Source organism: Ischnura elegans, chromosome 5, assembly GCF_921293095.1.
Source record: "Ischnura elegans chromosome 5, ioIscEleg1.1, whole genome shotgun sequence".
NCBI lineage: Eukaryota > Metazoa > Arthropoda > Insecta > Odonata > Coenagrionidae > Ischnura > Ischnura elegans.
Genome location: NC_060250.1, coordinates 105,040,437 through 105,059,147, shown reverse-complemented (window position 1 = coordinate 105,059,147; position 18,711 = coordinate 105,040,437). Strand labels below are relative to the sequence as shown.

General features: G+C 38.5%; 1 protein-coding gene across 1 annotated transcript in view; it reads left to right on the top strand.

Annotated features, from left to right (window-relative positions):
• Window positions 1–438: 438 nt before the first annotated feature.
• LOC124159377 overlaps window positions 439–18,711 on the top strand; it is a 37,551-nt gene continuing 19,278 nt past the window's right edge. The window contains exons 1-4 of the mRNA XM_046535149.1: window positions 439–1,700; window positions 1,790–2,053; window positions 4,094–4,174; window positions 5,693–5,808. Coding sequence (XP_046391105.1) covers window positions 612–1,700; window positions 1,790–2,053; window positions 4,094–4,174; window positions 5,693–5,808 — 1,550 coding nt within the window. The 5' untranslated portion in view covers window positions 439–611. The remainder of the gene's footprint in view (window positions 1,701–1,789; window positions 2,054–4,093; window positions 4,175–5,692; window positions 5,809–18,711) is intronic.

Below are 18,711 nucleotides of genomic sequence, written 5' to 3'. Positions count from 1 at the left end.
ATTATCATGATTGAATCTGTCATTTTATTTAATATTATATGGTGGTTCATTTAGTGGAGCTGAATTTGATATCAAATATTCCATCTTAAAAACTGTTCAGCGAATATAATATTCTATTTAATTTCGGGAAAATATGCATGGTAGCATACTTTACACATCATTGCACCTGGACCTATATCAATTGAATTTTCAAAGTATGATTTTAAATATCTTTGTATTTACCAATTTCACAATATTATTCATTGATACAGATAACATATCTTAAGTAATTTTCTGACAGGTAGGGAACGTTCCACGAATCATTTGCAAATACCTCATATAAACTCTCTGTTCCAGTGAGGCAACCAAGGTCTATTTGAATCACAATTATATACGCGGGTGCGTGGCTAACAGCGATCTACCTGCCCCTATGTGTTTTCGTTCGTACTAACACAAATCCCTCCAATAAAGTTGAAAATCGTAATTCCTGTGAAATCACCGTTTTGAGCAAGTTTCGAGCTTATTGTTTAGTTATGATGGTTCAGAGATAATAGTTAAAGTGCTTGCAGCCTGCCTGAGCGAAACATTTACCTTCGGGATTCTCCACTTGGTGTTCTGCGACTTTGTCAGTGATGGCCGAGGCAGAGAAGGATTGGACTCGACTTATAAGTGAAGTGGACGAAGTCAGGGCAAATTTGTTAAGAAGCGGTATTACTGAATTGGTAAATGTCGACGGGATTCTCAATAGGTTAGAAAATATACAAGAGGAATATGGGAGAGTCGCCGTGGTCGTCGATCAGATCATTGCGGAATTAAAGTCTGTTCAGCCTGAGGTAGTCACTGTTGATGATGGCGAGGATAGCTCCGAGGTTGAATTATTATATCAAAGTCATGGAGAAATATTATCCGATACGGAATCAGTGGACGATGCAGTCATTCCATTGGATGGTCCTAGTTCTCCCCGAGGGATGAAGAGATCAGTGACACCCAATCTGTTCCTCGTTGACAGTGACCGAAAACGTGCCCTGACTTCGACCAGGGAGAATGTTTATGGAGATGCTACGGGTCCCACCGATAATACAGCTCTACCAGACGCGGAAGGCTTAAGGGAGAGAAAGCAGGATCAGGTGAACTATTTAATGGGAATATTTCCTGATGTTGATCCTGAATATTTAAAAATTATTGCCGAAAACTGTAGGGGCGATGATATCCAGCTGAACACTTTCGTATTGGATGCTTTAGAAAATAAATTTCGCTTGCCCTCTGTGAAAACTAATGAACGGGCTGGGCAAAGAGATGTAAACATGCCAAGTTGTTCCTCGTCAGTGGTGGCTCCGCTTGAAGCGGAAACTACATCGCCCACCTCTGCAGGGGAAGGTGCAGTTGGTGGTGTTCCGGGTGTATTTAATGGCGCACCATCAGATCAAAATGATGAGGCTGAAAAGGAAGAGAAGGATGACTTGGAAAAGTCAGTTCTCTATTCAGAACAGCTCGAGTACTTAATTGGGGTACTTCCTGATGCAGATCCTACATTCTTGGAAGATAAAATTTCAGAGTTTGAAGGGAATGCAGATAAACTGAAAGCATTTGTCACTGAAGCTCTAGAGTGCCCAGATGGGAAACGAATTTATAGAACACGGGGGGAAATAAAGCAGAAACAAGAGCATGAAGCACAAGTCTTGAAATTTACCAAAAACTTTTCTGTTGAAGATTTTCTGGAGGTAAATTGAGCTCGTACTACCTGTTCCAAATATTAATTTCTGGTTTAATTCTTTATATTTTTTCTAAGCGATACTTTTTGCCCTAATAGGTTTTCCCTGATCCTGTTGCTCACTTTGAAAACCCTCAGAGAATTCCTGACTTGAATGTTAGGAATCATTGTTTAGCATACCTCAAAGGACGATATAAGAGCCTGTATGCACATAACATTACTCAAGTACTCAGGAAGGAGAATTTTAATCTTGCCTTAGCAGTGAAGGAACTAGATAAGGACAAATACCCGAAGAGAAGAACTAAAAGGCCTGCTAGTGACTGCAAATTGCCTCATAATCAGTGCATAGCATTCCTTCAGGAGGTTGGTAAAATGTGGTTATTTATTTAATGTTCCTACCATTCTAAAGGTATGTTTACATGGTAAATTTTGTTATTCACCTTGTCCATTATTCACCTTCTTTCCACATTGAATCTCCTTCAACTCAGCATCAGCTCAACATTTCGCACTCTTGGCCTCATTATCTCCTCAAACCTTTTTCTTCCTGTTTATCCATTTTACCTCTTCCAGTCTCCTCCATTCTCTCATCTCTAATGCCTGCTGCACATTCTCATAATCTTTTCCCAGCATCCAGGTTGCCGCCCCATAAACTTGCCCACTCAGTGTTACACCGTTTGTCAGTCTTTTCTTCACACTCATACAAAATGTTGGTGTCTGTTACCTCTTCCATATTCATGGATGCCTTAGCTCTTACCATTTATGTATGATAATTGTTCAGAGTGAAGTGTGACTCATGACTCATTATAATGTAGATGGTCGACCGGACCAGGTGGCTATTGTTTGGTGAATGGTACTATGGTGCCATGCTGTGTCTATGTTGTCTAGAATTTCCCACCAATGTGCTCTATGTAGTCAATTCCTGGCTAAATGGCTGCTGATGTGATAAAATGGACAAAATTCTCATCCTCTAAGGCTGTAACTTGACAAAATCTATTGGAAATTTTTGTAAAATTATTTATTTTTAGATTTTCAAGCCCATCCCCATTGAAGATCATGGCAGGAGGAACTTGTATTGAAGTAGAGGTCTCAAATTTTGTGGGTCTGATTTTGAGTTTGTTCCACAACTTTTCTGGAATGAGAAGATTTTCCTAAAATACACCTTATTTTTCTAATCCATCTTTCTGCCCACCATAATTCTCCATTTTTCCTCTTAAAGAATCTGTCTCTTCAAGGAATCATGACACAGGCATTGATGGCATGGCCCTCCTCATACTTCATTAAAAGATTTTAGCATTCAGTACAAATGATACTACGGTGCTGTTAATGCCTGTCAAGTTTCTATCTCTCCCTCACTTGAAGTGTCAGCTCAAAGGTGGGTTGAATTGGTGAATGCAGAGTTGATTCTAGAGTTATGTCACAGGCATGTGAATAAAAATATATTCTGCGCATGGGGGCATGTTCCCTCTGTTCTTTTCTCTTGGCTACCTGTCACTTCCAGGATTCTTCATCTGTTATGGTTGTCTGAAGGCCTCATCTGGGATTTGAACTCTTGAATCAAAAGTCATGGGATATTCCCTCTATGCAACCATGCTCCTATGGACATTATAAATAACCTGAATGAGCTAAATGCCATCATTTTGCAAAGATTCAAAATGCCATGTTGTAATTGATATTTTGAAGGATGCAGCCATGTTCCTTGCAGCCTTATTGTCATTACATGTTCCTTGCTTCCCTTGAAACCTTATAGGCATGATAACTTGTTACCCTTGACTATACCGTACTCTTGCTCCATAACCACCAGCAATTCACCACATTTTGTGACTCAAAAGTTGGTACGACAATTCTGCTGTCTCACAGTTGGCATTATTGATTTACATTTCTGTAATTAGGTTGCTCAAATTTGAAAAAAATTAATTCAAGCTGAATATAAACTCTGTCTGTTGAAATTTTTATATTTTTACGGTATCGGATGAATTAAAGTCTCTCTGAAAGTAAGCCATTGAAAATATTAAAGAGGGTCTTTTGCATTCCTATGAAATTACGTATTTGTGTCAGACCTGAAGATAGCATCTTTGAAGCCACAATGGCTTAATGGTTATGGTGGCTTCACTTGATTGATTTATTTGGTGAAATTCATCCTTACCTTTATTGTTGTTACCTTTATAGTGTTGTTACCTTTATATCACTGCATCTGACTTGTTATTTTATCTCAGTTAATTTTGGTGACGAGAGAAATTGGGATAACTTTTCACAACCTTCACACCTCATTGAAGTTCTCTGAAATTCCTCGTCATTTTGTAGTGTACAAAGTAATTTTTTTCTTATTTCAGATAATCATCTTTAATTTATTCTGCATTTTTTTTGCATGTAGAAATAAAGTATGTCAATTATTCTTTTTTATAGATTGCTTACATTGAGAATAAAAAACTCATAGAGGAATTTATGGAGGGTAAGAAGAGGAGGCGGCAACAGAAATTTGAGGAGGTAATTATCATTTATGTTCAAAAGTCGTAGGGTATCAACTTTGTAGGTTTCTGCTGTTCATGAAATTTGTGTTCTCTGTCCTTTTTTCTGTGCCATTTGCTCTGCTAAGGCTTTACTTTCAGTTCTGTATTTTTATTTAAGAAATGAGATAACGTATGGGCTTTAATTTGGGACCTGAAAATCAAATTCATTAGTGGGGAAATCTTCTTATACAAGAACTTCTTATCTGGGTTCTGCAGTATACATATATAATATTTGTGCTTCTTATATCTTAGGGAAATGCATGTGGTTTAAAAAAATAATTGCTTTTGCATTTGCCTCAAATCTTAAATTAGTTAATTGTTTATGAGAGTTATGGACGAAAGTAAAGGTCTCACTTTGCTTATCGTATTTTTAGTGTTATTAATGGGAAGAGAGTATGATAGAAGGCAGTGGCGTAACTAGGAATATGCTTTGAGGAGGGATGGGATGGCCTAGGGTGGCTGACCCTCCCTCCCCCCAGACATAGGGGGGTAGGGAAAATATTTTGAAAAATTAACTGTCTGGATATTTATTTTACATAATTTTGGCACTAAAAATTTAACTTTAAGCAGATGCAGTTATTAAATTTCAAAACTAGGCATTAGCTTTAAATAACTTTTTTATTTCTCTGAAGCTTTGAGGGGGATCTATCACCTCTTCCCCCCCCATAGTTGCGCCACTGGTAGGAGGTATGGGGAATTGGTTTTGGCAAAGATGGTTCAATATCAAATGATCACTCATTCATTGACTCAACCCAAAGTTTGGTTTCAATAGGTCTGACCTCCCGCTTGCATACCCTGTAATTTACTATACGATTTTTCTGAACTGACGGCGGCTGACCTTGAGTGTGCTCGAAACCCACCCACTCTTCTAGCCAATCACAGGATAGCGATAGTCGAAAGTGTGTAGGAGCCCGCAGTCTCTCTCCGAACTCCGTGCAGTGCAGATCGCTCTCCAGCTAGCAGTGTTACCAAATCGAATAGCTCAGCGTTCGTCGGAGAATCTTCTGCCGCCCTCGAAAGTACCGTTATTCTCAAGGCTGGCAACGCCGGTCGGCCGGATGGAGGGGAGTGGAGCGGAAAAGGGAAGGGGATGGAGGGGAAGGGGGAGTTGGAAGGGGCAGCGCTTCTGATTGGCTACTTGCTATTTTCCACCCAGCCGCCATCAGTTCAGAAAAATGGTATAAGTTACAAATGTTGATCATTTCACTGTCATAATTTCTAGAATTCTAGATTTAATAATAACTTCTATGCTGTTATTTTTGTGAAATCACTTTTCTGCAAACCTATATAGTTCAACGCTCATTTTATTTTACTTCTTGTTCTTTTTCCTGATTTATAATTCATTTGTTAACGTGCTTTGTAGACTTCATAAACTGATGTTATCATTTGTACTGGTAAATGCTCTTCAAGTTTGCTGAATGTACATACTGTTTTTTATTTGTAAGTTTTTCTATGAGATCTACATTATATCTTGATTCTCTTAAAAAAAATAAAGGCCAAAGCAAAAAATGAGCTCCTGACTTGCAATTGCTGCTTTGAAGATGATCTGCTCCCAGAGGATATGTCATCTTGCACCGATGGACACCTTTTCTGCATTCAGTGTGTGAAAAAGTGAGTGAAATTTTTAATTGACAGTTTCATTGATGAGTACCTTTTTATATTAAGTTCCTGAATGTTATGGAGACGGGTATATTATACTTCAGTAGTGATCTTCACCATTATCACTGGTCAACAATCCTAAGATTGGTTTGAAGTAGCTCACCACTCAATCCTTCTATCAGATAATCTTTTCACATCTATGAGTTTCTTCTCTTTCACATCCTTCTTTACCTGTTCTGTATATTTTGTTTGAGATCTTCCTTTCTGGTCTTGCCATCCACTTGTCCCTTGAAGGTTGTCTTCATCAGGCCATCATGTCTCAAGATGTGGCCTGAAAGGTTGTTCCATCATCTTATTAAGGTTTTCATGAGGCTTCTCTTCTCTCCTACTCTTTCTAGGACCTCCTCATTAGTAATTGGTTGATCCATTTGATCCTCATCATTCTTCTGTAGCATCACATTTCCAAGGCCTTTTTCAGTAGTGATATGATAAATTTATGGATGATAAATCTTCCTTTTAATCCTCCAGAAAACGCAATCAAAAAGTTATGTGGAAATGTGCAATTACCTGAGAGGTCTTTTTGGTGCTTCTTCGCAAAAAACACCTTTTATTCTTCAGGAATTGAAAACTTCTGTCATTTAAACATTGTGAATTGGTACTCACTATGTATTTTGTTATTCAACAATGGGAAATTTTAAAAATTATGCCTTAATCTTGATGTTTTATATCATTAACACTAGAAGGACGGCAGGGGTCATTTGACCCATTTTCAGAATTCAAATTAATTTTTTTCTTATTAAAATATTTTTTTTTAATTTTGAAACTCTTTGACTTTGTTCATTTTGGTATATATTTTGATAAATTAGGGAAAATTCAACAATAATGTTTTGTTTTAAATTTTTATGACGTGTTATACCTAGAAGGACGGCTAGGGGTCATTTGACCCACAACTGGTTTTCGCGCTATTTTCTTGCCCGTGGGCACTTTAGTATCATGTATATCATATAATCAGCAAGAGGCTAGCGTGGTAGATGATTTGCTTCATTTTGAACCTGGAAGTACCTGGTTCAATGCCAGTTTCATCCCAAGGGCTCATATCTATATTCGAAAACCTAGGCATAGCGACTTGTTGTGCTCAATTTTTTTATATTTTTCGGGCAGCAAAGGGAAATAAAACCTTTTCAATCCTTGATTTGCGTAAATTCATGTAATAGGGAAGTGCACTAATTTTTTTTTATTGCTAAATTTGAAAGTTTAGCCTAAAAAAGAAACATTAGTATAGTCACTTTTATTTTCTGCATCTGGGGTATGCACTTTAAAACGTTTTGAAAGTCGGAAAATTTCATGTTGCGCTGAAACACAGTGCCTCCATCTTGATTGAGATGTGACGTCACAAGGCAGTAGTCACCAGTGGAGTATCGCTGAATTCCGTCGCCTTCTTTAGCGCGGCGAGAGTTTCCGGGAATCGGTGGAGTTTGCTTCCTAAAAATGTCGTCTAGTATCGAAAACATGAATTCAAAATAGAATTATAAATGATTTTTTGTTCCAAATTTCATCTCGACGTCGAAACAAAAGCCTGGAGAAGATATTCATTCCCGTGCATTAAGCACAAGCTATACGGAATAAATGGTTCAAGGCTGCTCCTGACTCTTACCTATCGATGATATTCTGTTTTGAAGATCATTTGAAGGTATTGTAAGATCAAATTGATATTTATATTATAATAATTTACTTAATAGGTACCTCAGTCACATCAGAAAGTGTGTTGAGTCAAAATATAGCATCTTCCGCGTAGACCTACGTAATTTATAAACTGAAAGTAGTTTGGTTAAAGAATTATGGCGCGACTGTTTTTTTTACACGACCGGGCAAAATGCGTACTTTGCCCATGATATGTGCATATATGATAACAAACGATTTTTGTTAAAGTTAATCTTTATTTGTTGAAATTAGTACATTTATAGGTGATACAGATATAAAGGTACACGGCAGGTCGCGCGGCGTAATTTGTACTCCACTGGTGACGGGTTCATCTTGCTCATCCAAAAAATTAGCTACAATACCTCGAACTTTGAAAACTCGCAATATAGGCAGTCAAAGTACATTGTAAGAATACACGAGACCATTATAGCCCAGAATGTAGGTACAATGTCGAAATCCTTGGTTTTCAAAGATTGACGTATTTTATACGCCAGCGCGCCCGGTCCAGGGTTATCAACTTTTATTTCATCCTATTTGTTAGTTGAAATTATATTTCAGAATGGTTCTTTTAGCACTGCTACTGAGGTAAACTGGTAGGTACTGAGTACAAGGTACTGAGGTATGTACTGAGTAAGTAAACTCCCTTTGGAGTAATGTGAATTACAAGTGTTCGAGATATATGGCATTTTATATTCGCTTTGTGTTCTTATTAATTATGCCTGTAGGCATATTGTTGCTTGCCGCGAGCCTTTAATGGTATGTGCTCTTGCAAGAGTGGTTTTCATTTTTAATGTGGAAGTTGGTCAGTATAAGCAAAGAAAAAATTAACATTTTAGCGCACACCAACCCTTGTAGTCATCGTATCTCGGCGTTTGTAATGACACTGCTAAAATACCTAAACGCCATAATGACGATAAAAAAATTGTCTCATGTCAATGATTGCTGCAATTATAATTAATGATAAACTAGACGCCGTATGATCACAATGAAGACAACAAAAAATAATGCCATGACGCAATCTTGAACCACGGTCCTTCGGGTGAGATCTATCCTTAGAATCGTGCACGATACCACTACCCCAACCGACCCATTGGGAAATAGTGGACATTTTGGATTTATATATATAACTTGTAAAAAGCAACGCATGAAAATTAATTAATTACAGCCTAACCAACGCCCTAATTGAAAAAGATGCAGCAAGGTACGCGGTCTCCCCTTGTTAGCCTTAACGTTTCGCATTTCTATGGAGCGTTGAACCTGTCCTCCTTATTCAAAAATTCAGTAACCATAAATACATCAAAGTTTGGTATACCATTTATAAATCGTTGGAATTTTCCTTCTCCCAACCAAGATTATCTTTTCTTGAACCCATCCTGGACAGCGAACCATTGTAACAACCAGCCAGCTCGGAAATAAGGCTAACATCCCATGATTCTAGTTGCGAAGGGCGAACGTTCCGGCCGGCGCGGGCGTGAATACATACGCAACAAATAAGTCTTGCAGCAAACGTCTGAAATAGGTTTATTAGTTTGACTCGGTTCTTACAAAAAAAAGTTTTGGCATGATAAACGGCATTGTGTCAAAATATACCCAGCGAAAAATAAATGCCATCATCCATTTATTAAAGATTCAATGTGCTATTCGTACTACTCTTTCCAAACTTGAAGATGACACGTAAATGAATATTAATATATTACGCAATGATGAAGTCGTTTACTCAAAAGAGAAGCAGCCACATATATATTCTGAAGATATTTTATGACAGCAAAAAACGGATACCCTCAAATTCTGTAATTTTTCTATGCAATAATAGTGGTAGAACTAAACGGTGTAGAAGCTGCCTTCTGCTACTGCCTTGTGACGTCACGGCCAATATTCAACATGGACACCCGTTTTCGCGGCCTTTGAATTTTTCCATATTTCAGACGGTCATCTCGAATAAAGTATTCACTATTAGGATTTAATCTGTGGTTTTACGACATTATGTTATTCTGAACTCTAATTTAAAAAATGTGTTTGGTGCATTTGAAACACTAGTGCACTTCCCTATTATGACATTTTAATTTTGTTTTATTTATTGTTCAATGATTATTGTATTACCCACACCGGAAAATGGTCACGTATCCCAAGAATTGTTTTCCGTCATCCAAGATTCAGAGCTCTTAGAGACATTATTTTCAATATCGACTCATCAGGATTACGAATAACTTTAATTTTTCTGGCCTGACGGCACTGTGACTTGACCTAGCTCCTTTGTCGTGTGTCCAGCATTAGTACCGCATGACCCCGTCGGGGTTTGGGGCGGGTTGACTGCACATTGAGTCCTGAGGAAAAATCCTGTCTCTTTTTGAGAGAGCGGAGGAATTGGGTGGACTGTAAAATTCTACTGTAAATCCTACCCTTGGAATCCGCACGTAGGTCGGAGAAGAAGCATTACTGCAAGTTCCTGGAAGGTACGAATCAGGATATGGTTGGCGGTTGAGTCCCTGCCTTTCGAACGGCAATTAGCGTTACTTCTGAAAATTTTGTCCTTTTGTATGAATTTCTAATGCTCTCCAGCTCTCTATACCTCCAATGCAACTAGAGAAGATTCTACCATAATGCACTTTCGTTTGTAGATTTTTTTGCATGCATATCAGTAGCGAGTTGAGGAAGAAAGAAAGAAGTCGAGAAATATATCAAGAGAAGAGAATCGTCGCGATTCAAATAGCTGTAGGGAATATTGAAGATCAGTCTGGAAGTGAATCGTAAACATCAGTTCAAGGACATTCTGACCAATCCATCAACATCTGCGTGTGATGGAAGCAACGAAGTCCAAGATAGTGAATCCGATGGCAACTTTGGCATGATAGCAAATGCACAGCTCTATCCAACAAAATGCAGCTGTCCTTTTATGAGGTAAATTCCAAATGAACCAGACAAATTTGGAGTACTGGGTTTTGACAGATGTGAAATGAAAATACAGCCTAAATGAATTTCCATATTGTGGCAAAGATGATGATTGGCCATCAAATTAAGCATTGGGGAAATAAATAGTTACTAAAGTGACCGTAAAATACAAGGATTCAGGAATAAATGTAACTTGTAACAATTATTTTCCATCCATCCAGCTCGCAGGAAGTCATAAAAAAATGGAAAACTTCCCTTGCATGGACGATCTGAAAAAAACAGGCGTGACGCATAAATATCCATGACCCCTAAAATAGCCATGTAATCCATTCAACGCGAGTGTTCAAAAATACCTTAGGCCATACTCTTACGTAGAATCAGGCAAACTAGAACAATAATGTACTTTCACTCAGCAGCATGATCTCAGACGACACTATTTTCGAAACGAATAAAAGAATACCAGAGACCACCCTATTTCTTAATAAAAACAAAGCGGGAGTAGATATGATGGATAGCATGTATCAATTTATTTACACGTCTCCAAATCCAACAACCATATCTCCACGGGCACAAAAAGGAAAAAGGTGCCAAATGCCATCAAATTGAATCATTGCACCAATTTCCTTTCCATTTTCCAAATTCCTTTTCATGTGCAAATGGCTGGTGTCCTAACTAGTGATGGCATAAACGACTCTTTTTGGTGAGCTGGCTCACCGCTCACAGCACACTTCAGAGTGCCGCTCGCACAGTGCGACTCAAAAAGGTGTTTCTCGGTTTGGGGGAGGGGAAATGAGGGGTCATGAGAAAGGGAGGGGAAGGTGGATAGGGGGGGGGGGCTTGAGCGAACATTTAAAATGCAAAATTTCCTTCATCACTATATTAAATATTTATTTAAAATTAATCACATGTTGGCATAAAGAAATAAAGTCTGGGAAACTTTCTTCCCTGAAAGTTTATTTCGTCTCTCAGTAATAATTTGTCCAGCTTTAGAAAATATTCTTTCGCTGGGAACTGAGCTACCAACGACACAAAGCACCTTTTTTTGCCACATTACATAGTTCGGGGTACTTTGATTTATGTTTACTCCACCATTTCAAAGAGTTAGCAGTCCTATTCAGAAGAGGCTCACTAAGGTAATTGTTCACTTCCACAATGCCGCTTGCTCGAGAATTTGGCTTTTGCGCTACTCCTGCCACACATTTGTCAAAACCTTTCCAAATATCAGATTTTCCCGCGTTGTACGCATTAAAAATTTTTTAGAAGCTGATTTTATAATCGGTTACGGTCCAACTCGACGATTGGAATTTGATTTACTCTCCTCTCCTCCTCCTCAAAGGAGTAAAAGGTCGGGGTGGGAGGAGTCGGGGTTCGCCATCGGGCCCGCGACCAGCAACACCGCTGAATGAACCCATGGGTATGCAACTTAATTTTAAACGTAGTGTATTCGAAACTTTAAAATTTTTCTTACTGATTTTTGTCTAGTAATGCTTAACAGGAGATATAGCTTACCATTTCTGCAGATACGTAATATCTTTCATGGAATATGGACAATATAATTTGTCTCCCGAGCTTAGAGATAACAGTTTCAAAAAATTCTGTTGCAACAAAATATTCTCTCCGAAACAACATGGTCATGTTAACATTTCATACTTAATTTCCTCGATTAATCTTAGTTGTTGGTGTTAGAACAAATTTTCACTTTGTCTCGTATTATTTTCATAAATTTGCCGTTTCCGAAAACTTGTACATGAGCATCTTCCACCATTTTTCTTCCACGATGCATGAAATATGCATGAGAGATAATTACGATAAGATTATTTAGAGTATTACCATAGAGTAAGTATATATAGAGAGCTCACCACACGTACAAAAATCGTATACGTTTTTGGTGTAGTTCTAGAGCGATTAACCAGATGTCACTAGAAGAATTTTGGCAATTTTTTAAATTTGCTCGTTCCACAAGTCTAAAAATATATTCTGAAGCAGAAAGGGTTGCTACGTTAAGTGGAGACGTTAATTATTCGATTTTGTTTATAACAATTGTAATAAAAAATATTTTCTCGAATTTCGGCTAGTTACTTCACTTTTCCGAGGTTATAATCCTAATCCATTTTCCGGCAGACTGTTCTTAGTATAAAGTTGAAACTTGCAGGAAATGTTCATATCACATTTTTTTCCATACTAGTAAACTTTAATTTGTTCATGACTCAGTTTCAACGTTGTTATGTGTGTTTATATATCTTTCGGACGAAAAATCTGGAATTTTGCAGGGTAAAAATCAATCGCCTGCTAACTTTCGTATCTAACGATATAGGTCCATATATGCTGCGTATGAAATTTGGACAAAACTATAAATTTATTTTTGGTGAAAGAATTGTAACTTTATCTCAATTACAAGGGGAGTTATGCATTTTTAATGGCCGCACCTCGTCAGGCTTTCCCTACTGGCCTGGGTCTACGCAGAAAGCTCCCGCCTCCTAAAAGAGTTCGTTTTGCCATCAGATAGGTTGGCGAGGCGAGGGTTTTGTTTTGATGAGGAAGAGATTTTCCGTGAGGTAAGATCTTTTCGCTTCAAGAGACAATATAATTCTTATTGATGGTCATCGCATCGTTGAACGATCAACATATCGGATGAAATACATTTCGTGTAGTGTGCTTCAGAACTTCAAATAGGAAATACCTCACTTTGGTGAAGTGTAAATGCTATTTACAACACCAAGTGCCGGAATATTACAATAAAAAGGGAATGCGAGATTGGATCTCTACATTGAACAACAATGCACTGTTTGCCTTTCGCTAACGGTCATAGCCTCTTCACCACAGTTGGTTACTAAAGCTTAAAAGTATTTGGTAATGAATTCTTAAGCGCGCAGCTTCAAACGGACACAAAGAGGTATGGATCAGCAGTAGCATTTTTGGGAATAGGGGTGGTCGGTGACCTTGATTTGTTTGCTCGATAGCGGGATGAGTAATGGCCCATTCTGTTACCACGGCGAAAATGGAAAGGTTTCTTTCGGCTGTACCAGTTTTCTACTTCAGGTCTTACGTACCTATGGGGCCGGGGATCATCTAATGCATGTTTTTGTCTTTCCTTGAGACCTTATTCTGATCAGAGTTGTGATAATCGTCGTCTCGTCAATAACAAGACGCATTGTCGTTTGAGGAAAGTTTTGTTTTAAGCGTTAGCATTTAGTTGAGGTACTTAAAAGTAAAACAAATAGCGGCTGCAATTGGGCCCGGGTTCACTCATTGCTTAAATTCTTGCCTCATTATATGAATGAATCCCTTCTCCCAGGGGCCGAAAAACAAAATATCCAAAGATACATTTTACACGGTGAGCATTTATATAGCAATATCGAATGGAGTATTTTTGGCATATTCCAATTGTAAGATGCTGCGGCACTAGAAAAATATGGCGATTCAAAACTATCCGCCCTCCCCTTTTTCGGAATTAAACCTCCTATTATGCAGTTTTGTGTATCGAAACTGCAAGCAAAATTTGCTTCGTAGGCCTCATGGGGAATCCTAATTCGTAGGCTAAAATATGTTATCGCGTTAGAATCTTGAGTTATCCATTCATTAATTGTTATAAAACATTTGATTCTATGTATATTAGATATTGATTGCTTTTCGTACACATTTTAACAGTCCAAAACCTATTTTTTTGTCTTTAATAACAAGTTATTCATTTAAATACAGATTTTCAACACTAATACAGGATTTGTTATAATCATGCAACATAAAGTAGGTTCGAAGATTTTCGCGGCGTTGATCAGATTATCTCTGCATTCTCCTCGGGTTTCCACCGCGTCCGTTAGCTTTTGTCGATACTGTTCTCGCCAAAAGGCAACGGACGCGGTGGAAACCCGAAGAGAAGGCAGAGATTATGCAACATAAAGTTTTAAGTCCAAACTTCGAACTGCAACCGACCTGTTGACGAGCCTTTGCGGAGGTACTTCCTCTGAGTGGCTGAAATGTCATCTATCAATGATTTTCCCGAGGTGTAACCCTCATTTTCCTCCATTGTTGGGGACTTATGTCCCGACGAGTAAAAACTAGTGATGTGTTTATAGAAGGTTAAAAAACTTCCATCTGATGTAAAAACATTTCGACGGAGTCGACGTACAAGTAGCCCTCCGGCGCGAGAATGTAGGAAAATAAAATTGTGCAATATATATAATTATATTACCTTTGCTAATCCAAGTACATCTCACCGTATGAAAGTTAATCACAACCAAGTTGATTTTGATCAATCAATTAGAAGGTAAACGAAGAAGATTTTATTATTTCCAAAGCAGAAAAAAGGAACAGTGTGCTAATCCGTAATAAGGTCTCATGCATCGCCAAATGTGATGATGTGTTGGAGGATACCTCATTCGTGATTCTCTCCCGTAATCCAACGGATAGATTCCAAAAAAGTGTAAAAAAAGCTTTATCTTCCTGCTGTAATTTTTTAAATTAGCCCCTAAATTAAATATCATCTTTAGGCAATTGCCTGGTTTTTCACGAAAATATAATATTAATAGCCCCATCATTTTGCCACACAAACTTCAACACCTCATACGTCACCATCCAACTCCAAGCTAGTTTCATTTGACGTAAAAAATCTATTTACTTCTGTACCTGTACAAACAACTTTGTTACTTATTGAGAGACCACAGTATTAAAATCAGTGTGTCTTGTGAACTTCATTGTCTAATGGAACAGCTTGCCAGCCAAAATTATTTTTTGTACAATAAGAATATTTATCACCAAACAGGCGGCCTTGCGATGTGGTATTCCCTTTCACCTGTAATAGCCGAAATATTTACGGACAATTCAAAACGCCAATTATTTGATTCGGGAATTCTATCTCATATAACATCTTCTGGTACCCCTATGTTGACTACATCATTTGCCGCTGGACCGGAATTGTCAGACAATTAGATAATTTTCTGAATTTTTTAAATCCTCGACATCCTAATATTACCTTCGTAGTAGAAATAGAATCCAAAAAGCACATAAACTTTCTCGATCTCTCCATATCCATAGTTGATGACAAACATGAATTTGGTTTATACAGAACCCCTTGTTATGGTGATACAATCATTCCGAGTTACTGATGCCATCCAACCTCCCAAAAGTTATCCTCCTTTCATTCTATGTTACATAGATTGGTCAATCTACCTTTAAATGCAGTCAACTTCAATTGTGAACTTTCCACAATGAAATCAATTGCAATTTCAAATGGCTACAGCTTTAATACTTAAACTAAAATCCTTCAGAGAAAGTTGAAAACGCGAGCTATTTCACAGTTTTGCTCCCTTCCCCCATCACAGAGAATTCTAAAAATTGGTGCCGGTCATTTTTTGTGGGAGACCTTTCCAACAGGCTTGCAAACAAATTCCCCAAAAATAAATTCAATGTTTCTTTTTACAACCCTTGCACTCTCGGTGAAGCTCTGTGTCGTAACAAAGACAAAATAGAACCCATCCATCAATCCGGCATTGCCACTTGAGCATGGCAATTGTGAATCATGCCACTTGAGTTTCATTGGTCGAACAGGCAGAAGTTTTATTATGAGAATGAAAGAACATAGAAGGTGCAGGAAACTGGGATGAAACGTAAATAATTCACTGACGTTACTACGCGCTCCAAAATTAGGAAAACGAAGTTGCTTGAAGTCAAGTCATTTGCAGGAGTAGAAGAAGAATTAATCTTTCAATTCTCAACAATTTTGAGATCTCTGTCTTGCGGATTATTGATTGATCCGGTAAAATTTAAGAAGTTCTGCTTAGATACAGCGTAAAATTTTTTGAGACATTATGGATGGTTTTACATGCCACCCACGGAGCACAAAGTGCATACATGGTGCAGATGTAATCGAGTCGGCTCTTCTTCCTATTGAAGAACTATCGGAGGAGGCCCAGGAATCTCGCAATAAAGATATTAGAAAATACCGCGAGCATTACGCGAGAAAAATATCTCGAATTCATACGAATGAGGATATTTTCCGGTGACTGATCCTGACATCGAACCCTTTTATTAGCACATTAGGAACTGACTGAACAAATGTCGGGGCCTTAAAGATCTTTCGCAGGAGGTTCGTGATCTCTTGGTCTTGCTAGAGTCTCAAAATTCTGCGAGCGAATGCGAAGAGAGGGATGGGTGGGATTGGGAAGAATCTGATGATGAATAATTATAATACATAATCCGTAAAGTTATAAATCATTAACCATGCTTATATGAGAATAAAAGAGTCACTTAAATACTATTTTGACATTTATTTAAAAATTACTTTAGTCCATACAGAAGAACCTCACGAAATCTGGAAATCGCACCTCTTTAACGTAAGTCAATGAACCCAACAACCCTCTTGTTAGCCTTTTTTGTTTATTGACTAATTTCAAAGATCATTAACTCATACTTCATAACTACTTATCATTTATTTTCATGTTTTATCATGATTTGCGTTCGTCTATGCAGTTAGCGTTACGATTTGCCACATAATAAGTTAAAGTTCCAGGTATCGCCTAAAATAATATTTTTTCGTGAAAATAAATGCAGAAATGAAAGTAGCATGCCATAATACGTGTAGAGTGCAATTTTCAAAGACATCCAACGAAAATCTGATTTTTGTCCAACTTTTTCGCGATCCTGGCCACTGAACGCCGCCTCTCCTTCTCCTCTGCTCTCTAAGGCCGATGTAAACATCATCTTCCTCGGGGACTGACAGAGTTGGAAGAGGGGGAGCGGGAAGGAAAGGGGATAGGCGAGGTGACCTTGAAGAAAAAGACCCTCTCGCCTCTGGCTAGCTACTATCGTGCCATCTTCCTGCTTTTTGAGAATTAAAACTGTCGATACGATTTCCTCCTATGCCGTGAGCCCTCTATAATATACTTACTCTATGGTATTACCCAGAAAATGGATCGCGATAATCTTTCAAGCGGCGTGAAAAGGTGAGCAGTGGGCTATCCGCGAATAGTGCCATGTACTCCCTTTGATCCGCCAAACGTGCGATGAGCGTCAAACGGAAAATGTTGGTGGAAGGAGTCGCGTGCGCATGGAGTCCGAATATCACCGCAGTCCGCACACGACTCCAACCCGCCCATTGTGCGATGAGGGAGTCGTGAGCGCCGGGATTCTGACTTCGCCGCGCACAGTGTGCGCGAAAGGAGTCGTGTGCGCTTGGAGTCCGACTCCCACCGCACACGACTCCAACCAGCACAGTGTGCGCTGAGGGAGTCGTGTGCGCTTGGAGTCCGACTCCCACCGGGCACGACTCCAACCAGCACAGTGTGCACGGAGGGAGTCGTGTGCGGTCTGCGGAGGGGAGGGAGTCGCGACTCACCAAATAAGACTCTCTCGCCTCACAGCTCTATCTGCTGAGCCGCACATTTGAGCTAGCTCACTCGCACAGTGCCCATCACTAGTCCTAACACCCCCTGCCACATGCTTTTAAGTGGCTTGCGGGTTAGTGTGTATATTTAGATGTAGATGAATAAATCGTCCAATGAACGCATTCAGCGCAAATAAATATTTTGTGGAAACAGCGCTGAAAAAATAGTCTGTCTGAGATTTACAACAAAGTAATAGGTTTTAAAAATTTTAATACAAATTTTGTAAACCCAGTACCCCTATTGTTTAAACATGTAACACAGCTTTTGTATTGAGTGCATGTATTTTCATTATTTGATTTGCAATCGACTACTACGTACGGTTTAATTCATGATTCTTTAAAATAATTGTTATTAACTTTTGACGATGGAAATTATATTTAATAATGTTAAATAGTGTTATTAATGAACTGATTCAACAATTAATACGATTAAACTGAATATTGGATGAAAATTAGGCGTTTAATTCCTAAATACATTTTAGGGGTCAAATGACCCCTAGCCGTCCTTCTAGGTAGCGTGAAACTCCCGTCCTCCTAGTGTTAAAAATACGATGAAGAAACTTAATTTGACCAGTAATACTAAAAAAGTAGATATTAAAGAGGAGTGTATAATTTGACAACTCAAATGTAATGATGATCTTGTTCTTTTTCGGCATATGATGTATGTTAAAAATTCTCAAGGTTTCCACTGGGTGAGTTGATTGTAGGCCGAAATTTTGATGGCAGCCTTTACCATCCATTGCTTCAGCGTATTGGTGACCTTTTTGAGATTCTTGACTGATTTTCGAGCTGCGAGGAGTAGGTTCGGCAGTGATTAGCGTGGGTACATCAGCAGTGATCTCTTGAAATGATTTATTTTCCATTTTTGAAGCGAGCTTTTTTTTCAGCTGATAACGGAGAGTGATTTTCCTTGCATTCATTTTCCTTGGAATCAGTTAGTCTTTTAC